At 54.8% G+C, this 15,200-nt stretch overlaps 1 protein-coding gene and 1 long non-coding RNA gene across 4 annotated transcripts in view; one reads left to right on the top strand and one right to left on the bottom strand.

The window, feature by feature from the left end:
• LOC105604726 (uncharacterized) overlaps positions 1-2,906 on the bottom strand; it is a 5,428-nt gene extending 2,522 nt beyond the window's left edge. The window contains exons 1-2 of the long non-coding RNA XR_001024292.5: positions 2,152-2,906; positions 545-667 (exon numbers count right to left, since the gene is read on the bottom strand). This is a non-coding gene — a long non-coding RNA (uncharacterized LOC105604726). The remainder of the gene's footprint in view (positions 1-544; positions 668-2,151) is intronic.
• ATP2A1 (ATPase sarcoplasmic/endoplasmic reticulum Ca2+ transporting 1) overlaps positions 1,567-15,200 on the top strand; it is a 17,232-nt gene continuing 3,598 nt past the window's right edge. For all 3 annotated transcript variants that reach the window (XM_004020864.4, XM_060406224.1, XM_004020863.6), the window contains exons 1-14: positions 1,567-1,872; positions 2,235-2,252; positions 2,647-2,729; positions 4,168-4,272; positions 5,180-5,318; positions 7,469-7,549; positions 8,423-8,508; positions 8,666-8,963; positions 9,402-9,568; positions 12,104-12,192; positions 12,484-12,586; positions 12,819-12,950; positions 14,412-14,534; positions 14,659-14,877. In XM_004020864.4, coding sequence (XP_004020913.1) covers positions 1,755-1,872; positions 2,235-2,252; positions 2,647-2,729; positions 4,168-4,272; positions 5,180-5,318; positions 7,469-7,549; positions 8,423-8,508; positions 8,666-8,963; positions 9,402-9,568; positions 12,104-12,192; positions 12,484-12,586; positions 12,819-12,950; positions 14,412-14,534; positions 14,659-14,877 — 1,761 coding nt within the window. In that variant the 5' untranslated portion in view covers positions 1,567-1,754. The remainder of the gene's footprint in view (positions 1,873-2,234; positions 2,253-2,646; positions 2,730-4,167; positions 4,273-5,179; positions 5,319-7,468; positions 7,550-8,422; positions 8,509-8,665; positions 8,964-9,401; positions 9,569-12,103; positions 12,193-12,483; positions 12,587-12,818; positions 12,951-14,411; positions 14,535-14,658; positions 14,878-15,200) is intronic.

The raw sequence follows: 15,200 nt of genomic DNA, 5'->3' as shown, positions 1-15,200 counted from the left end.
TGTGCCTCACTGTGGACTTAGGAAACTGAGCCCCAGACAGAAGGACTTGAGGCCAGGGCTGCTTCCACGAGGCTGCTGCTTCACCTCACTGACCTCGCACCATTCTCTCATGGAACCTTCCTCCTCTCTGCCCCCGTTTCCTCCCCTGCCCACGCCCCACGCCACCCTCTGTCTGCTCCTCCTGCTGCCCTAGTAGTGACCAACAGACGCCCCTATCCCAGAGCCGGGGTGGGGGTGGGGGGTTCGGAGCAGCTGCTTCTCCAAGGAAGCTGACACCGAGGCCAGCCGCTCAGCAACAACTTGTGGCTTTGCACCCAGCTCTGGGCCCCCACCCACCTGGCTGCCGCCTGCCAGCTCCCTGCTGTCCGTTTTCCCCACTGCTCCTCAGACTTCCCTCTGACCCTGGCAGCCTTGTCTCTAGTCCCCCAGGTCTGTCTGTCCTTATTTCCCCTAGACCTGTCCCCATCAATCTGCCCGCGTCCATTCCCTGCCTCTGGAGCCTCTGCTTCCCCGGCCCCTGCCTTTGATGCCCCTTCCGTCGCACCTCTGCCCACGGGGTATGCCCAGCGCCTGAGCACAGTTCCATCTTTACTTCCCTTGAGCACAGCTCCTTCGGGGCCAGGGTGGAGTGCAGACCACATGCCATCCAGGGTCTGCCATGTAAACCCTGTGGATTGAAGAGAGCACAGCGTGGGACGAGGTGACCCTCATTCTGTGACTTGGGGTGACCCCTGCCCCCATTCTGAAACTTTGATCCCTCTCTGTCTGCCATCAGCACATTCTGTAGGCTCTTGGGTTTCCCGGCTGCCTGGGTATCCCATTTTCTTGGGGGGGGATTCCCTCTCAAGGATGGGGGGGCCCTGAAGGCTCTGTTCCCAGAGGTTGAGTTAGAGCCATGGTGGGGGGGTGGTTTAGGGGAGAGACAAGCAGTCCTGGCTCTGCTCACCAGGGCCTGGACACTAAATCCCTTGTTGATGGCTGCAGCAACCCCTCCCTAGGGTAGGGTTACCATCTTCTGCCTTGTCCCCTTGACCCTCTCCCCTCCCTGATTCCCCTTGTCCCTTTAGAGCCACTTCCTCTTGCCCCCAAAGGATGTCCTCTCCCTTTTCAGCCCCTTGAGGGCTGGGTATCTCTGCTGCCATTTCAACAAACTCAGTAAGGAAGGCTGAGTCTGCAGCAGTAGAAGTAGGTTCAGAGGGGATGAGATGGGAAGGGGGTTCGAGGAAAGGGAATAGAGAGAAGTGGGCTGAAGGGAAGAACTGGAAGGAGTGACTCTGTAAGAAATTCAGTGCAGCTCAAGAAGTCGGGGCAATTGGGGAAGGGCTCAGCAGCAGAAGACAGAAATTGAGGTCTCTCCCTGCCCCCTTCCCTGGGGCTGGGGCCACCTTAGCTTCCCTCATGAGTGACATCTCAGGCTGCAGCCCCACTGTTCCCCCTCGTCAGCAGAAATATCTCTCTCTTCTGACCCCTCCTGCTAGAGTCCCGGCCAGCCAATCCCTGGTCTGAGGGAGGGGGGAGCCTGGCCCCCCCACTCCCTCATAAGGACCAGCTGGGGGCTGGGGGGGTGGCCGGCTGCTGTAAGTGGAACGGGGGTCAGAGCTTCGTGAAGGGAAGAATAACTTGGGGGGGGGAAGGAAAGAAAAAGGAAGACACCCAGACAAACAGGCAGGTGGATACACTGAGGAAGGCCCCCGACGTGTGAGAACCCCCCCAGAAGGAAGACACCGCCCCCTGGCCCCCAGGAAGGGAGCACCATGGAGGCTGCGCACTCCAAGACCACAGAAGAATGTTTGGCCTATTTTGGGGTGAGCGAAACTACAGGCCTCACCCCGGACCAAGTTAAGCGGCATCTGGAGAAATATGGCCATAATGGTAAGTGTTCCCTGGAGGAAAAGGCTGGTAACACCCTCCTACATCCCTACAACATACACACACAGACACACACACACAGAGACTCACTTACACACACTGACACACACACACTAAAGCCTCTCCCTCCAGGGTATCTTAGCGAAGAGGCAAGACCTGGTCACTTGAGGGCAAGGGAGGGGAGGATACTGAGAAAGCAGGATCCCTGAGTCCCTGAGTTTTGGCAAGTTTTTTGGGACAACCTCGGTGAACCTCAGCTTTTTGGTGGCCTGATTCTCTTACCTTAGTCACAAAGTCCTGGTTGTGGGTGGCATTAGACTGAATGCCAAATGAATAATATCCTTTTCTTCTTTTTCCCCGGGCAGAGCTCCCTGCCGAGGAGGGTAAGTTACTGGAAGCCCTGAGCTCTCACAAATGACACCTCCTTCCCTCTGGGCCCCACTCCCTTCTCCCTGTCCTCTCCTTCCAATTCCTGGGGCAAATGTTCCTCCCCAAAGGTTAGAGTCTGGCTGGGGGCAGAAGTTTCCAGGCACGTTCTCCTTGAGGCATCCAATCCTTGAACAACTGCCCACCACTTTGAGGAGCCTGTTTCTGGACTTCGGGCCAGCTCCCTCAGCCCTTTTCTCAGTACCAAATGGCCTGCCCATCACCCTAGACCTTTCCTGCTCCAGGCTGGACTCCAGCCTGCACCTGGAGTCCCTGCATTCATCCGTTAGACCTTAACACCGCTCCCCCCGCCCCCCCACCTCCCTCCCCTCCCCTTGCCTCTGCCCTCAGGGAAGTCCCTGTGGGAGCTGGTGTTAGAGCAGTTTGAAGACCTCCTGGTGCGGATCCTTCTCCTGGCCGCCTGCATTTCCTTTGTAAGTGTGTTGCGCGGTGGTGCGGCGGGGCAGGTGGGGCAGGGGGGTAAGGGGGTGTATCTAGGGGCTGGCCTGAGCTGTGGATTGGGGGGATCTGGAGAATCTGCTCGTGGGCAGCCCCAAATCAGCGGCTCCTTTGGTCCAAGCCCTCAGCATCCTGTCCTACAGACTAGAACTGAGGGAGAGGGATGACGCTGACTTGCATACTCCTCTGTCCTCCCCCACACCCCGCAGGCAGGTTTTATTTTAAGCTTTAAGGATGTTCTCAGCCAAAACACTGAAGCTAAGCCGCCCCCGGAGCTTCAAGGGCTCCGAGGGCTCGGGTTACCCCCCCAGCGCCGGGCTCCGGGGCTCAGATGCTACTGCTGTTCCCAGGCCACCACGGCTCCCAGCATGCCCCGGGGCTCACACACGGCTCCGCCAATCCCCGAGCGTCCCGGAGCTCCTGCCCCTCCCCCCTGACGCTGATTGGTCGACACAGAAACTCCCTCCTAGAGGCGGGAAAGAGCTGCTGGTGCGAGGGGAACTCCAAAGGCGCTCAAAGGCCCAGACCCCTCACCTGTCCCTGGGCCTCACTTCCCAGCTACCCCTATCAGGGCTGGAACTCCCGGGACCCCCTTCCTCGTCCACTTGACCTGACCCTCCCCTTCCTCCTCAACCTCAGGGCTACCCCCACCCGCCTCCCAAGGGCCTGCCTCGGCTCCTGCCCTGGAGCTCCCCTGCGCACCTACCAGCCTAGCAGTCCCGCCTGCATTTTGGACTTCCTTTCTTAACATCGTAGTCCTCCTGGAAGACAGGACTCTGGAGGCAAAAGCGTCTCCTTGTCCCCTGGTCTCTGTAGTAGAGGCCCCGCGGGCCCCTGAGTACTAGCTGGCAGAACCCCACTTCTCCCTTCTCAGATTTGCTCCTTGACATTTGCCTGTGGCTGTTGCCTGGCAGTGGCAACAGCTGGGGTGGGGTGTGTACAGGAGGCCCCGTAACACTATCCCCTCCTCCTGCTCCCTCATGAAATTGGAGCTTCCCTGCCTCAGGCTGTGGGGGAGGGCTGTGGGTGGGCAGGGCGCCTGCGAGGACCACAGGGTTTTTTCTATCGGATTTTGGCTCCCGTGGGATGGATGTGGCTTGAGGGTAGTTGGCCTGGGTGTCCCCTGAGCTTCGTGTACAAGCCAGCAACTTGGTCAGGGAAACCTGAAAGCATTCCCAGCTAATCCCCGAGCTGTGCATGTCTGTGCCCGCCTGTTCTCGCTGAATAACAGCAGTGGCTGCGCTTGTGTGAGTTAAAGGAGTGGACCGTGTAGGCACTTAAAGGGATGTGGGGCTGCAGTGCCTCCGTGATGCCCCGCCCACTTTGCTCCTGCACGTGTTCTCATCTCTGTCTGCTCCCTTTAACCACCTGAGGGGCTTTATTATCTGTTGATCTCCTTCCCTTGCTCCCCAGGTGCTGGCCTGGTTTGAGGAAGGCGAAGAGACTGTCACCGCCTTTGTTGAACCCTTTGTCATCCTCTTGATCCTCATTGCCAATGCCATCGTGGGGGTTTGGCAGGTTAGCTTTGACCCCACCCCACCCCATTCTTTCACATCCTGACACTGGACCTGAGGCCAGCCTCCCTCCCTGTCTCCTCCTCCATCACTTACCCTGGGCTTGCCTAGTATCTGGTCCTTTTGCCCAGTCCAGGAGACTTGGTATTCCCACTTTCACTTGCTGGTTGTTCAACCCTGGGCAGGTGCCTTCATCTCTCTGAGTCTCAGTTTCCTCATACATAAAATGGGACTCATAATCCTGTCCCTTGAGTTGTGGTGAAATTTAACAGGATGATGAGTGTGAAAGTACCCAGCCCTGTGTCTGGCATGTAGGAGGATTTCAGTAAATGCTCATTTGATATCCTTCTTCCTCTTGCTTTCTACCACCCTCTGCTTTTCCTATCCCCTGCTTCCTGATTTTCTTTGATTCTCCTTCTTTCTCTTCCCAAAACCCCTGTAGTAGTAGTAGCAGTGTTAGTTGCTTAGAGTTGCAAAGAGTTGTCCAACTCTTTGCGACCCTATGGACTGTAGCCTGCCAGGCTCCTCTGTCCATGGAATTCTCCAGGCAAGAATACCAGAGTGGGTAGCCATTCCCTTCTCCAGGGGATCGTCCCAACCAGGGATCAAATCCACATTGCAGGCAGATTCTTTACTGTCTGAGCCACCAGGAAAGCCCCTAAACCCCCTTACCTATTCTCAGCTATGAGTGATGGTATCCTCACTCATCATGTGAAGTTTGTCTGCTCCCGTAGGCCAGGAGCCAGGACCACATAACCTGCCTCCTTCTCTGTGATGCCCCAACTTCCCCCACGACTCTGGCCCCTGCTCCTCCATCTCTACCCCACCCCATCCTCCTTGACCAGTCCCTTCTCACTCCACCACCTTCTTTTCTCTGCTAACCCTCCTCTCCTCAACCCTATTCCCCCCAGGAGAGGAATGCAGAGAATGCCATCGAGGCTCTGAAGGAATATGAACCCGAGATGGGGAAGGTCTACCGGGCTGACCGCAAGTCAGTACAGAGGATCAAGGCTCGCGACATTGTTCCCGGAGACATCGTGGAGGTGGCTGGTGAGTGATGGGAACGAGTGGTCCAGGATGGGTTTTGAGGCCAAGAAGATGTTGGGGGTAGGGTGGGGGTGGGGGCTGCTCAGCCCCGATCCCGTGTCTAAGAGGTAGCCAGGATGGTGTCTGGTAGTCTTGGCTTCTCCTTCTCAGACTCCTCGGGGGTCACTCCAGGGCACTGTGGCCACGGCACATCCTCTCCACCAGAGTCTGAGCAGGAACAGCCAGTCCTGTCCCCGAAGCTGCAGGCAGACCCCTTGTTCCCCCTCCTCTCAGCCAGCCCTTGCGAGCGACAGGTGGAACCCAGTCCCTGCCAAGGGCCCCGTCTCCACCCCCTCCTGAGGCCTGGCTTCCCTCTCCTTCCACCCACCCCCAAGCTTGGTCAGCTTTAAATCTTGACCTCTCAGTGCCCTTGAGGCCTCTCAAAGGGGAAGGAGCGACAGTAGAAGGGAAGGGGGGGCCAGAGGCTCGAGCCCCCGACCATGTAAGGGAAACTCAGGCCCCAGCAGAGAGCACGGGACCTGGAGGAGGGGAGCTCAAGGAGGGCCCCGCCTCTCCGGTGAGGGACACTTAATGCCTGACCAGGGAGGGGTGGGGGCCGGGAGGCTAAGATTACTGGGATTCTGCCCCCTTCAGCGGTTTTTATATTTGCCCCACACCAGCCTTCCCACGTCTCCAGGCCCCTGGCATAGGGAGCCGTGTCTTTCTAGGGCCTGCTTCCCTCCACCAGACACCCAAGTCGCTACCCTGGGAAGCTTGGCGAAAGGGAGGGCGGGCGGGCTGAAGACCCCAGTGCTGCATCCCAGGGCCCATCTGCCACCGTGACACTTTGGAGTCAGCGCCATGAATGTCTATAAATATCCCTTTGGCTTGGGTGACAGGGTGTCCCGCCCAACTCCATTGCTGACCTCCTCCCTTCTCCGTCAGCTTCCTCTGGCACGGGAGGAGGAACCTTGGGAGCAGGGAAAGGAGAGCAGTCAAACCCCATCCCTGGGACCAGCCTTGGGACCAGGCAGGATGAGGCTAGGGGGCGGTTCTCTTCCTTGGAGAGGTCTCCAAGTCTGGTGGGGCATCCGCCATGTCTCTCAGGTGGTTTCTTAGGCTGACCCCCTCTTTCTGTGCCCATCCCTTGGCCTCCCCCGACTTTTCTCAGCTATCTGCTGTCTATGGCTCCCCCCTGCCCCCCCACCCTGCTGAAGCCACCACCACTGCCTTGTTCCCTGCAGATGCCCCTTCTCCCCAGCCCATCTCCCCAGCTCACTCACACTGGCTTCCTGCCTTCCCTTGATGCTCAGACCATGGCCCAACAGGCTTCTGATGTGCATCCATCCCCTCTATGTGGGCCTGGCGGGCCTGCACCCTCTGCTTCCACCGCTGCCCCCTGTCCTCCTGTATCTTCGCTTCTCACACTTCCCTCTCCTGTCTTCTTACTCCTCCTTTTGTCTGGGTTGACACTGATTTTCTCAATTCCCAATTTTTTTTTTTTCCTGTTTCTTGCTACCTTCTCCAGCTGTTCCACTTTGTTCTCGTCCATGGATACATGTCTATCGGACTTACCCTAGTTTTGGGGGGTCAGGGCTGCCTCTTGTGGCATGTGGGGTCTTAGTTTCCCAACCAGGGATTGAGCCCGCAACCCCTGCATCGGAAGCATGGAGTCTTAACCATGAGCTGCCAGGGAAGTCCCTGACTCATCCTGTTTACTCTAGTTCTTCTCATGCCTGTCCCTCCTCACCTTTCTCCCTCTCGTTTCCCTCTCTGTTCTGCTGTCTCCCATCCTCACTTTTAGAGCTTCCCTGGTGACTCAGTGGTAAAGGACCTGCCTGCCAATGCAGGAGACTCAAGAGTCATGGCTTTGATCCCCGAGTCGGGAAGACTCTCTGGAGGAGGGCATGGCAATCCACTCTAGTATTCTTGCCTAGAGAATCCCCATGGACAGCAGAGCCTGGTGGGCTACAGTCCGTGTGGTCGCCTAATAGGGAGAGGAACATTTGGCAGGGAGACAGTGGGAGTGAGGGTTAGAGGGATAGCCTTGCTAGGATGACAGGAGCATAGCCCAGGTGACCCCCTGAGACCTGAAGGAGGAGGTGAGGTCTTCAGACAAAGATGGGGTTTTCTCCCTTCTCTGCTGACTTCATGCCCCTCTTCTCTCTCCACAGTGGGGGACAAGGTCCCGGCAGATATCCGCATCCTCACCATCAAGTCCACCACCCTCCGGGTCGACCAGTCCATCCTGACAGGTCTACTGGCCAGGGGGCTGGCGGGGGGCGGGGGTGGTTTGCATCACAGGAGGATTTGATGCGGGAGGAACTGAGAGGACAGAGAAAAGGGACCCCTGGCCATAGGGCCCCTGTCCTGGCCCCATCGTGGCAGCAATGTTTGCCCTGGTCAGCTCTGCTCACAGCCTGAGCCTGGAACATGGGGTCACAGGAGACAGTGGGATGTTTGTGCCCATCTCCAGATGGCCGATAACTCACCCCTTCCACACAGATTATGTGGGCACGGTCACCCAGAAAACCATCCTGCCTTTTCAAAAGCCCCCAAGTGAGGAAGCATAGGTTCTAGGATCAGATACAGGGTTCAGACCCACTTAAAACCTCAGCTGCTTCCGTTTCTGCCCTGGGAGAGAGGGGAGAGAGCCAGTGAGCTTGCTCTGTGGTTCAAGGAGGCCAGCTGGGCTGGCTCAGGGTGATTGCCTGAGCTCCTGCCCTTCCGGTGAGGGAGAAAAGGTCCCCAGGGTGGGGGCCTCTCCCTTCCACGAAAGCGCTCTCCAATTGAGAGCGCACTTCCACGTACATCTGCTTATTAGATTTTCACCAAGACTGTGTTCTGAAATGTACACGTCATTGTCCCTGTTTCACAGAAGAGCAAACCGAGGTTAAGTCATCCAAAGCCATGCAGCTTGTGAGTAGTCAGGCAGGGATTGGGGTCAAGGCCTTTTTTCTCTAAGGGCAATGAGTTTCCCATCTGCCTCCAGGGGCTTCTTTTCAGAGTCCAGACTTCCTCCAGGATTGTTGCTTGGTCCTTCCTAGGCTGAGAAGAGAGAGAGTTAGGGGCGGGAAGTCTGAGAGGACATGACGTCATCTGAAAACCCCTCCGGCCCTTCTCCGCAGGCGAGTCTGTCTCTGTCATCAAGCACACAGAACCTGTTCCCGACCCCCGAGCTGTCAACCAGGATAAGAAGAACATGCTTTTCTCGGTGAGCCCTTCAGGGCCAGCTGTCCTGTGCTCTAGCCAGGGGGCCCTGGTCTGGGAGAGATGTGACGGCAAGGGAAGAGATGAGGCCCACAGCTGAGGGGGTGAGCTGCAGCACGAGGGGCGTTGTCTGACTCCCTGCCTCTTCTTTCCCTTCCCAGGGCACCAACATCGCAGCCGGCAAGGCCATCGGCATTGTGGCCACCACAGGTGTCAACACCGAGATTGGGAAGATCCGTGACCAAATGGCTGCCACAGAGCAGGACAAGACCCCTCTGCAGCAAAAGCTGGATGAGTTTGGGGAGCAGCTCTCCAAGGTCATCTCCCTCATCTGCGTGGCCGTCTGGCTCATCAACATCGGCCACTTCAATGACCCCGTACATGGGGGCTCCTGGATTCGTGGTGCCATCTACTACTTTAAGATCGCCGTGGCCCTGGCTGTAGCTGCCATCCCCGAGGGTAGGGCGACATCTCTGTCTCCTCCCGTTTGCTCCTCTCATCTGCAAAGACCTTTCATCCGAATAAGATAACATTTACCAGTCCCAAGGATTAGGCCCCGATATCTTTGGGGGCTGCTCTTCAGCCAGGTGGCACAGCTGTTAAAAGAATCTCTCTGCCAGTGGAGGAGACGTGATGAGACGTGGGTTCAATCTCTGGGTCAGGAAGATCCCCCTGGAGAAAGAAATGGCAACCTGCTCCAATATTCTTGCCTGGGAAATTGCATGGACAGAGGCCTGGTGGGCTTCACAGTCCACAGGGTCCCAAAGAGTTGTATACGACTGAGCACGCGTGCATGCACACACACATGCGCACGCATGCACACGCGCACACACACACACACACGGCTCTCCCTCTGTCCCCCAGTTTAGTTCCCTCACCCCCTCTTTTACCCCACAGGCCTTCCTGCAGTCATCACCACCTGCCTGGCCTTGGGCACCCGCCGGATGGCAAAGAAGAACGCGATCGTGAGGAGCCTGCCCTCCGTGGAGACTCTGGGCTGCACCTCTGTCATCTGTTCCGACAAGACGGGCACCCTCACCACCAACCAGATGTCTGTCTGCAAGGTCAGGGCAGGGTGGCAACTTCCACTCAGATGGGAGGTGAAATGGTGGGGTGACTCCTTCATCACGGGCCTGAGAAAGAAATGCTCAGAGGGCACAGGGCGCCATCCTGCCAGCTATGAGAGGGAGCAGAGAAGCCCATGTGTCCTGGGCAGACAGCTCTCTTGGCCCCCATCCATGTGCCAGACACTGCCGTGTGTTATCTCTAATCCCCCACAGCTGCCCCAGCAGGGGAGGGTTTTGTTACCTAGTTTTCCAGAGGAGGAAACTGAGGCTCTGGGAAATTCCATGCACAGTTAATAAGGAGCAGAACTGAGTTTCAGACCCAAGTCTATCTGGCCCTGGAGTACCTGCCTGTGCACCAGACTACCCTCCAGAGTGGTCCTGTGTGACGGGGCAGGAGGAACCTGGTCACATGAATCCCAAATGGCATTTCCTAAACCAGGGCCCTTGATCTTGGGCCTTGGACCCTTTAGCCGTCTGGACCTCTACATTTAATATTTTCAGTGTATAAAATAAAACACACAAGATCCTGTTTTTAAAATACACTGGATTGGGAACTCCTGCCGGTCTGATGGTCAGGGCTTGATGCTTTCGCTGCCATGGCCCAGCTTCCATCCCTGGTCGGGCAGCTAAGATCCTGTCAAGCCAGGCAGCGCAGGCAAAAACAGAAATAAAATGCACTGGATTACAGAGGAAACCACTGATTGAAACACAGCAATCAAAATATTTTAAATCGTGATTTGATAACACATATGCTTCTTTAATAATGTATTAAGTAGCAAGTCCAGCAGTAGTTCTCATAAGCGCCGTAACGCTGAGGCAGGGATGAGTATAAATGCTATTTTGAGAGCCCTGAAACAATGCAACGTGATAGGAGAGTGTTTATGATTTTATTGGTGGCCAAGTCACAGGTTTTGCTAATGCTAACGTGGTGCATTGCCCACATTCATAACTGGACGGAAATGCTAAATATCAGAGAAAAAATGGAACGTAATTTTAAATTTTTTAATTCATTTTTAATTGAAGGATAATTGCTTTAACAGTATTGTGTTGGTTTCTGCCAAACATTAACATGAATCAGCCATAGGTATATCTGGAAAAGATGTTAGTTTTGTTTTGCCATCAAAGTTCACAGATCCCTTGGTCTGTGGGGTCATCCATGGACCTGAGGCAAAGAACCCCTGACCTAAACACAATTCTCTAGACTAGCATGTCTGTGAAATAGAAATTACTGTCCTAAGAATCAAGGCCTCTCAGACCAGGCACAGAAAGGCTGTACTATAGGCCTGCTGGCATTTGAAAGCCTCGGAGAAGGCTGACCATAGAGAGGATGGATTTCCCTCTATTTAACCCAGATTTTCCCAGACTTTGCTGGCCGCAGAACCACTTTATCTTGGAACGTGTCTTAAGCCCCATCCCTTCCACACTTGCTCTGGTTCAGGGTGGGCTTCTCGCCTCTGTGCTGCGTGACCTACATTCCCTCCAAAGCACAGGCATCAAAGCCAGGCCACTGGGCTCCTGTCATGTTTCATAAAAATGAACTCATTGCCCCCATTTGAAAAGTTAAGAGATTTCATAGAAAAATAACCTGAGTTTCTAGTTCTTCCTGCAAAACTGGAAGATCTCGCTGCAAGAGGCTGGAGCTGTAGATGGGTCACGTGCTGACACGTGGACCGGTGGCTGCAGTCCCCAGAACATCTTGTGATGCACCTCTTATTTTACCAATTGATCTGGAGGGACCTTCAGTGTGACCGGCAATAACCTTAAAAAAATAATAATTTTATTTATTTATTGGCTGTGCTGGGTCTCTAGTTGTGCGAACTTTTCCCTTGTTGTGGTGAGCAGGGTCTACTCACTCATTGCAGTGTGCAGGCTTCTCCTTGTGGTGGCTTCTCTTGTTGCTGAGCTTGGGCTCCATGGCATGTGGGCTCAGCAGCTGTGGCTCCCAGGCTCTAGAACACAGCTCGACAGTAGTGGCACACGGGCTTGGTTGCTCCGTAGCATGTGGGATCTTCCTGGATCAGGGATCGAACCTGTGTCTCCTGCATTAGCAGGCGGCTTCTTTACCACTGAGCCACCAGGAAAGCCATGCAATAATTTAAAAAATATATATATATATTCATTTTTATTTATTTGTCTGTGTGGGGTCTTAGTCATGGCACCTGGGACCTTTGATCTTCACTGCAGCATGTGGGCTGTCAGTGGCAGCACGTGGGATCTAGTTCCCTGACCAGGGAGCCAGTCCAGGCCCCTGCATTGCGAGTGTGGAGTCCTAACCACTGGACCACCAGGGAAGTCCCGTAACTTATAAGGCCATGGACACAGAATAAGAAAAATGATTTGCAAGGGAGTGGTGGGAAAGGGGAGGATGCAGGAAGGAAAAAGGAAGAATGAGTGGGGGGATGGTGAGGGGAAGTTGGGTAAGTGTGTGCAGCTGGCCGGACAGGGATGCTCGTGGCCCGGCCCTCGCCTCAGTGCAGACTGCCTTTGGACACAAGGAGAGTTAGCCATGTGTGCGCACCTGCTTCTCTGCAGATGTTCATCATCGACAGGGTAGATGGGGACCTCTGCCTGCTGAACGAGTTCTCTATCACTGGCTCCACTTACGCTCCTGAAGGAGAGGTGTAAGTCCCCCCAAAGGTCGTCTTCTGTTTCCCTGTGCCCCTTCCCCACCACACACACAAACACACAGACACACACACACCTCCTCTCTCCCCCGGGGCCTTCCCTCTAGTTTTGTCTTCCTGTTTCTCTCCTGTTCTTCCCTGGCCTCGTTCTCTCTCCCACCACCGCGCATCACCACGTTGGTGCCACCTCCCCCGTCCCTCACTGCTTTCCCCATGCTCTCTCTGCATCTCATTCCCCGTCTTCTCTACCTGTCTCTTCCCCTTCCTTCCTCCCTGCCCCGCCGCCAGCCTGAAGAATGATAAGCCAGTCCGCTCAGGGCAGTATGACGGGCTGGTGGAGCTGGCCACCATCTGTGCCCTCTGCAATGACTCCTCCTTGGACTTCAATGAGGTAACCTCTCCTCTCCTGAAGCGGCCCCTCCTTCCCCCTTGAGCTGGCTGCGTCCAGGCCTCCCCGACAGGCCGCAAAGAAGGGGTCTGGGGGAGGGGGTCCCTCGTACCAAGCCTCTCCTGGGTGCAAGGGGAAGAGAGTAGTTTGCTCCCTTCCTGTTCTAGGTGGAAGGTGGGAGCAAGGGACCAGGAGCCCAGGGCACCTACTTCCTCTTCCTTCTCTGCCCTCTCAGGCCAAAGGTGTTTATGAGAAGGTGGGAGAGGCCACCGAGACAGCCCTCACCACCCTGGTGGAGAAGATGAATGTATTCAACACTGAAGTGAGAAACCTCTCGAAGGTAGAGAGGGCCAACGCCTGCAACTCGGTGAGTCTGGGCGCTCCCTCCCAGTTGTCTCCACCCTGTACAGGCCAGGACCGAAGGAACCTCAGGAGATGGGGCCCCGCAGGGCCTTGTGCTGGGAGCCGGCCCGAACAAGCAGCCGGCCTGACCGCAGCTTTCCTTGGCGAGGCTGACTTGGGGTGGGGCCTCCTGACCCTCACTTACACTGCTCTTCTGGTGCCCAGTTGGAACATCCCTGGATGCACTGACAGTCACCTTCTCCATCATGTTCCTAGTGGAAAGGGACTGAGCTGGTCCCAGAAACCATGAGTGACCCATCCTGGGACAGCCCAATGTCAACTGCTACCCACTGCCTCTAGGAACACACTCATTTTTTAAATCAGATCTCAAGACTTGATTTGCGGCTTCCTTGTGGCTCAGATGGTAAAGAATCTGCCTGCAGTGTGGGAGACCCCCGGTTCAATTCCTGGGTCGTAAAGATCCCCTGGAGAAGGGAATGGCTACCCACTCCAGTATTCTGCCCTGGAGAATTCCATGAACAGAGGAGCCTGGTGGGCTACAGTCATGGGGGCGGGCTACAGTCCATGGGGCCGCAAAGAGTCAGACACAACTGAGTGACTAACACGTTCAAGACCTGACTTAGGATTTGAGAAATATGACCACCTCATATGTTCTGCTTCCCTGATACACAAGTCAAAATCTGAGATTATTACTCTAAGTTCCCACTGTTAATATTTACTGAATGTCTATATTGATTTCCTCAGGGTTGTCTTATATTTCCCACACTGCCCATTCTTTTTTTTTGTTTTTGGTAAAGGCAAGATGCTTATTGGTGTTTTAATATAACAAAAATATTGAAAGCCACCTAAGTGGCTTCAATCATTAAAAAAATTTACAAATGATAATATGAACATCAACATATTTTTAATCTTATTTACTGTTGCTATTATTGTTTTGTGGAGAAACTTTCAGACTGCATTTGGCACATTCATTTTATGAGGTGCTTAGTACTGCATGCCAGGCACCAGCTCACCACTGTCTAACAACACACAGACCCACACATGTGGTTGCTTACATTTAAAATATTAAATAAAGTAAAAACTCAGTTCTTCAGTTGCACTAACCACATATCCTGGACTCAGTAGCCACTGTTCAGTTGCACTGCATTCAACCACCTCGATTATTAAACATACATACCCATCATTCTGGAAGGCTCTACGGACAGTGCTGCACTACATCATCTTGTTTCTATTGTGCTTTCAGTTGGACAATAAGACTGTAGCACCACTAGCCTTGGAATTCTCTCCATTTCTGCTGTAGGTAGCAGACTCAGCTTTATCTCAGACTCAGCTTGCGGTCTGCTCTGACCTCCAGATCTTTTCTGGCTATGCTTTTAGGGGTCTGGGACCCTTCTAGCGCAGCATCATCGCTCTTTCCCCATCCGTCTCAAGCCTGGCCTCTCCCTCCCTGTCTCCTCTCTCCCAGGTAATCCGCCAGCTAATGAAGAAGGAATTCACCCTGGAGTTCTCCCGGGACCGAAAGTCCATGTCTGTCTATTGCTCTCCAGCGAAATCCCGGGCTGCTGTGGGCAATAAGATGTTTGTCAAGGTCAGGAATTTCTGAGTGTGCCTTGGCCCCCCTTCTTCCTAATCCTGAGCTCTTCTCTTTGCCCGTGCCACTCACCATGTGCTGGAAAGAACAGCCATCTCTGAGTGTTGTTCTGCTCCACTAGGGTGCCCCCGAGGGGGTCATCGATCGCTGTAACTACGTGCGAGTTGGCACCACCCGGGTGCCCATGACAGGGCCGGTGAAGGAGAAGATTTTGTCGGTGATCAAGGAGTGGGGTACTGGCCGGGACACCCTGCGCTGCCTGGCCCTGGCCACCCGGGACACCCCCCCCAAGCGAGAGGAGATGGTCCTGGATGACTCTACCAAGTTCATGGAGTACGAGGTGAGTCACCTGCCTCACCCTCTGCCACCCGTCATGTCCTACCTCGTCACGGGGCCTGGAGTCACAGGACGTCAGAGTTTGAAAGAATCTTAGGAGTCTTCCAGTCCAGGCCACTTGGCCTGTGGTCCATGGACTCATCTGATATGAGGGTGAGGCACTTGTTCCAGAACAGAAGCCAGCTGGGTCACTGAGCACACTTGGGTTCAGCTGACGTGTTTCCACAGTGAGGTTTTGTGGGGGTTTTTTTTGGGTCTTTATTGAATTTGTTGTGATATTACTTCTGTTTTATGTTTTGGGATTTTTTGGGCCCCGAGGCATGTGGG

Source organism: Ovis aries, chromosome 24 (genome assembly GCF_016772045.2).
Source record: "Ovis aries strain OAR_USU_Benz2616 breed Rambouillet chromosome 24, ARS-UI_Ramb_v3.0, whole genome shotgun sequence".
Classification (NCBI taxonomy): domain Eukaryota; kingdom Metazoa; phylum Chordata; class Mammalia; order Artiodactyla; family Bovidae; genus Ovis; species Ovis aries.
The sequence above is the reverse complement of the archived record's forward strand: the minus strand, read 5'-3'. Positions and strand labels throughout refer to the sequence as shown.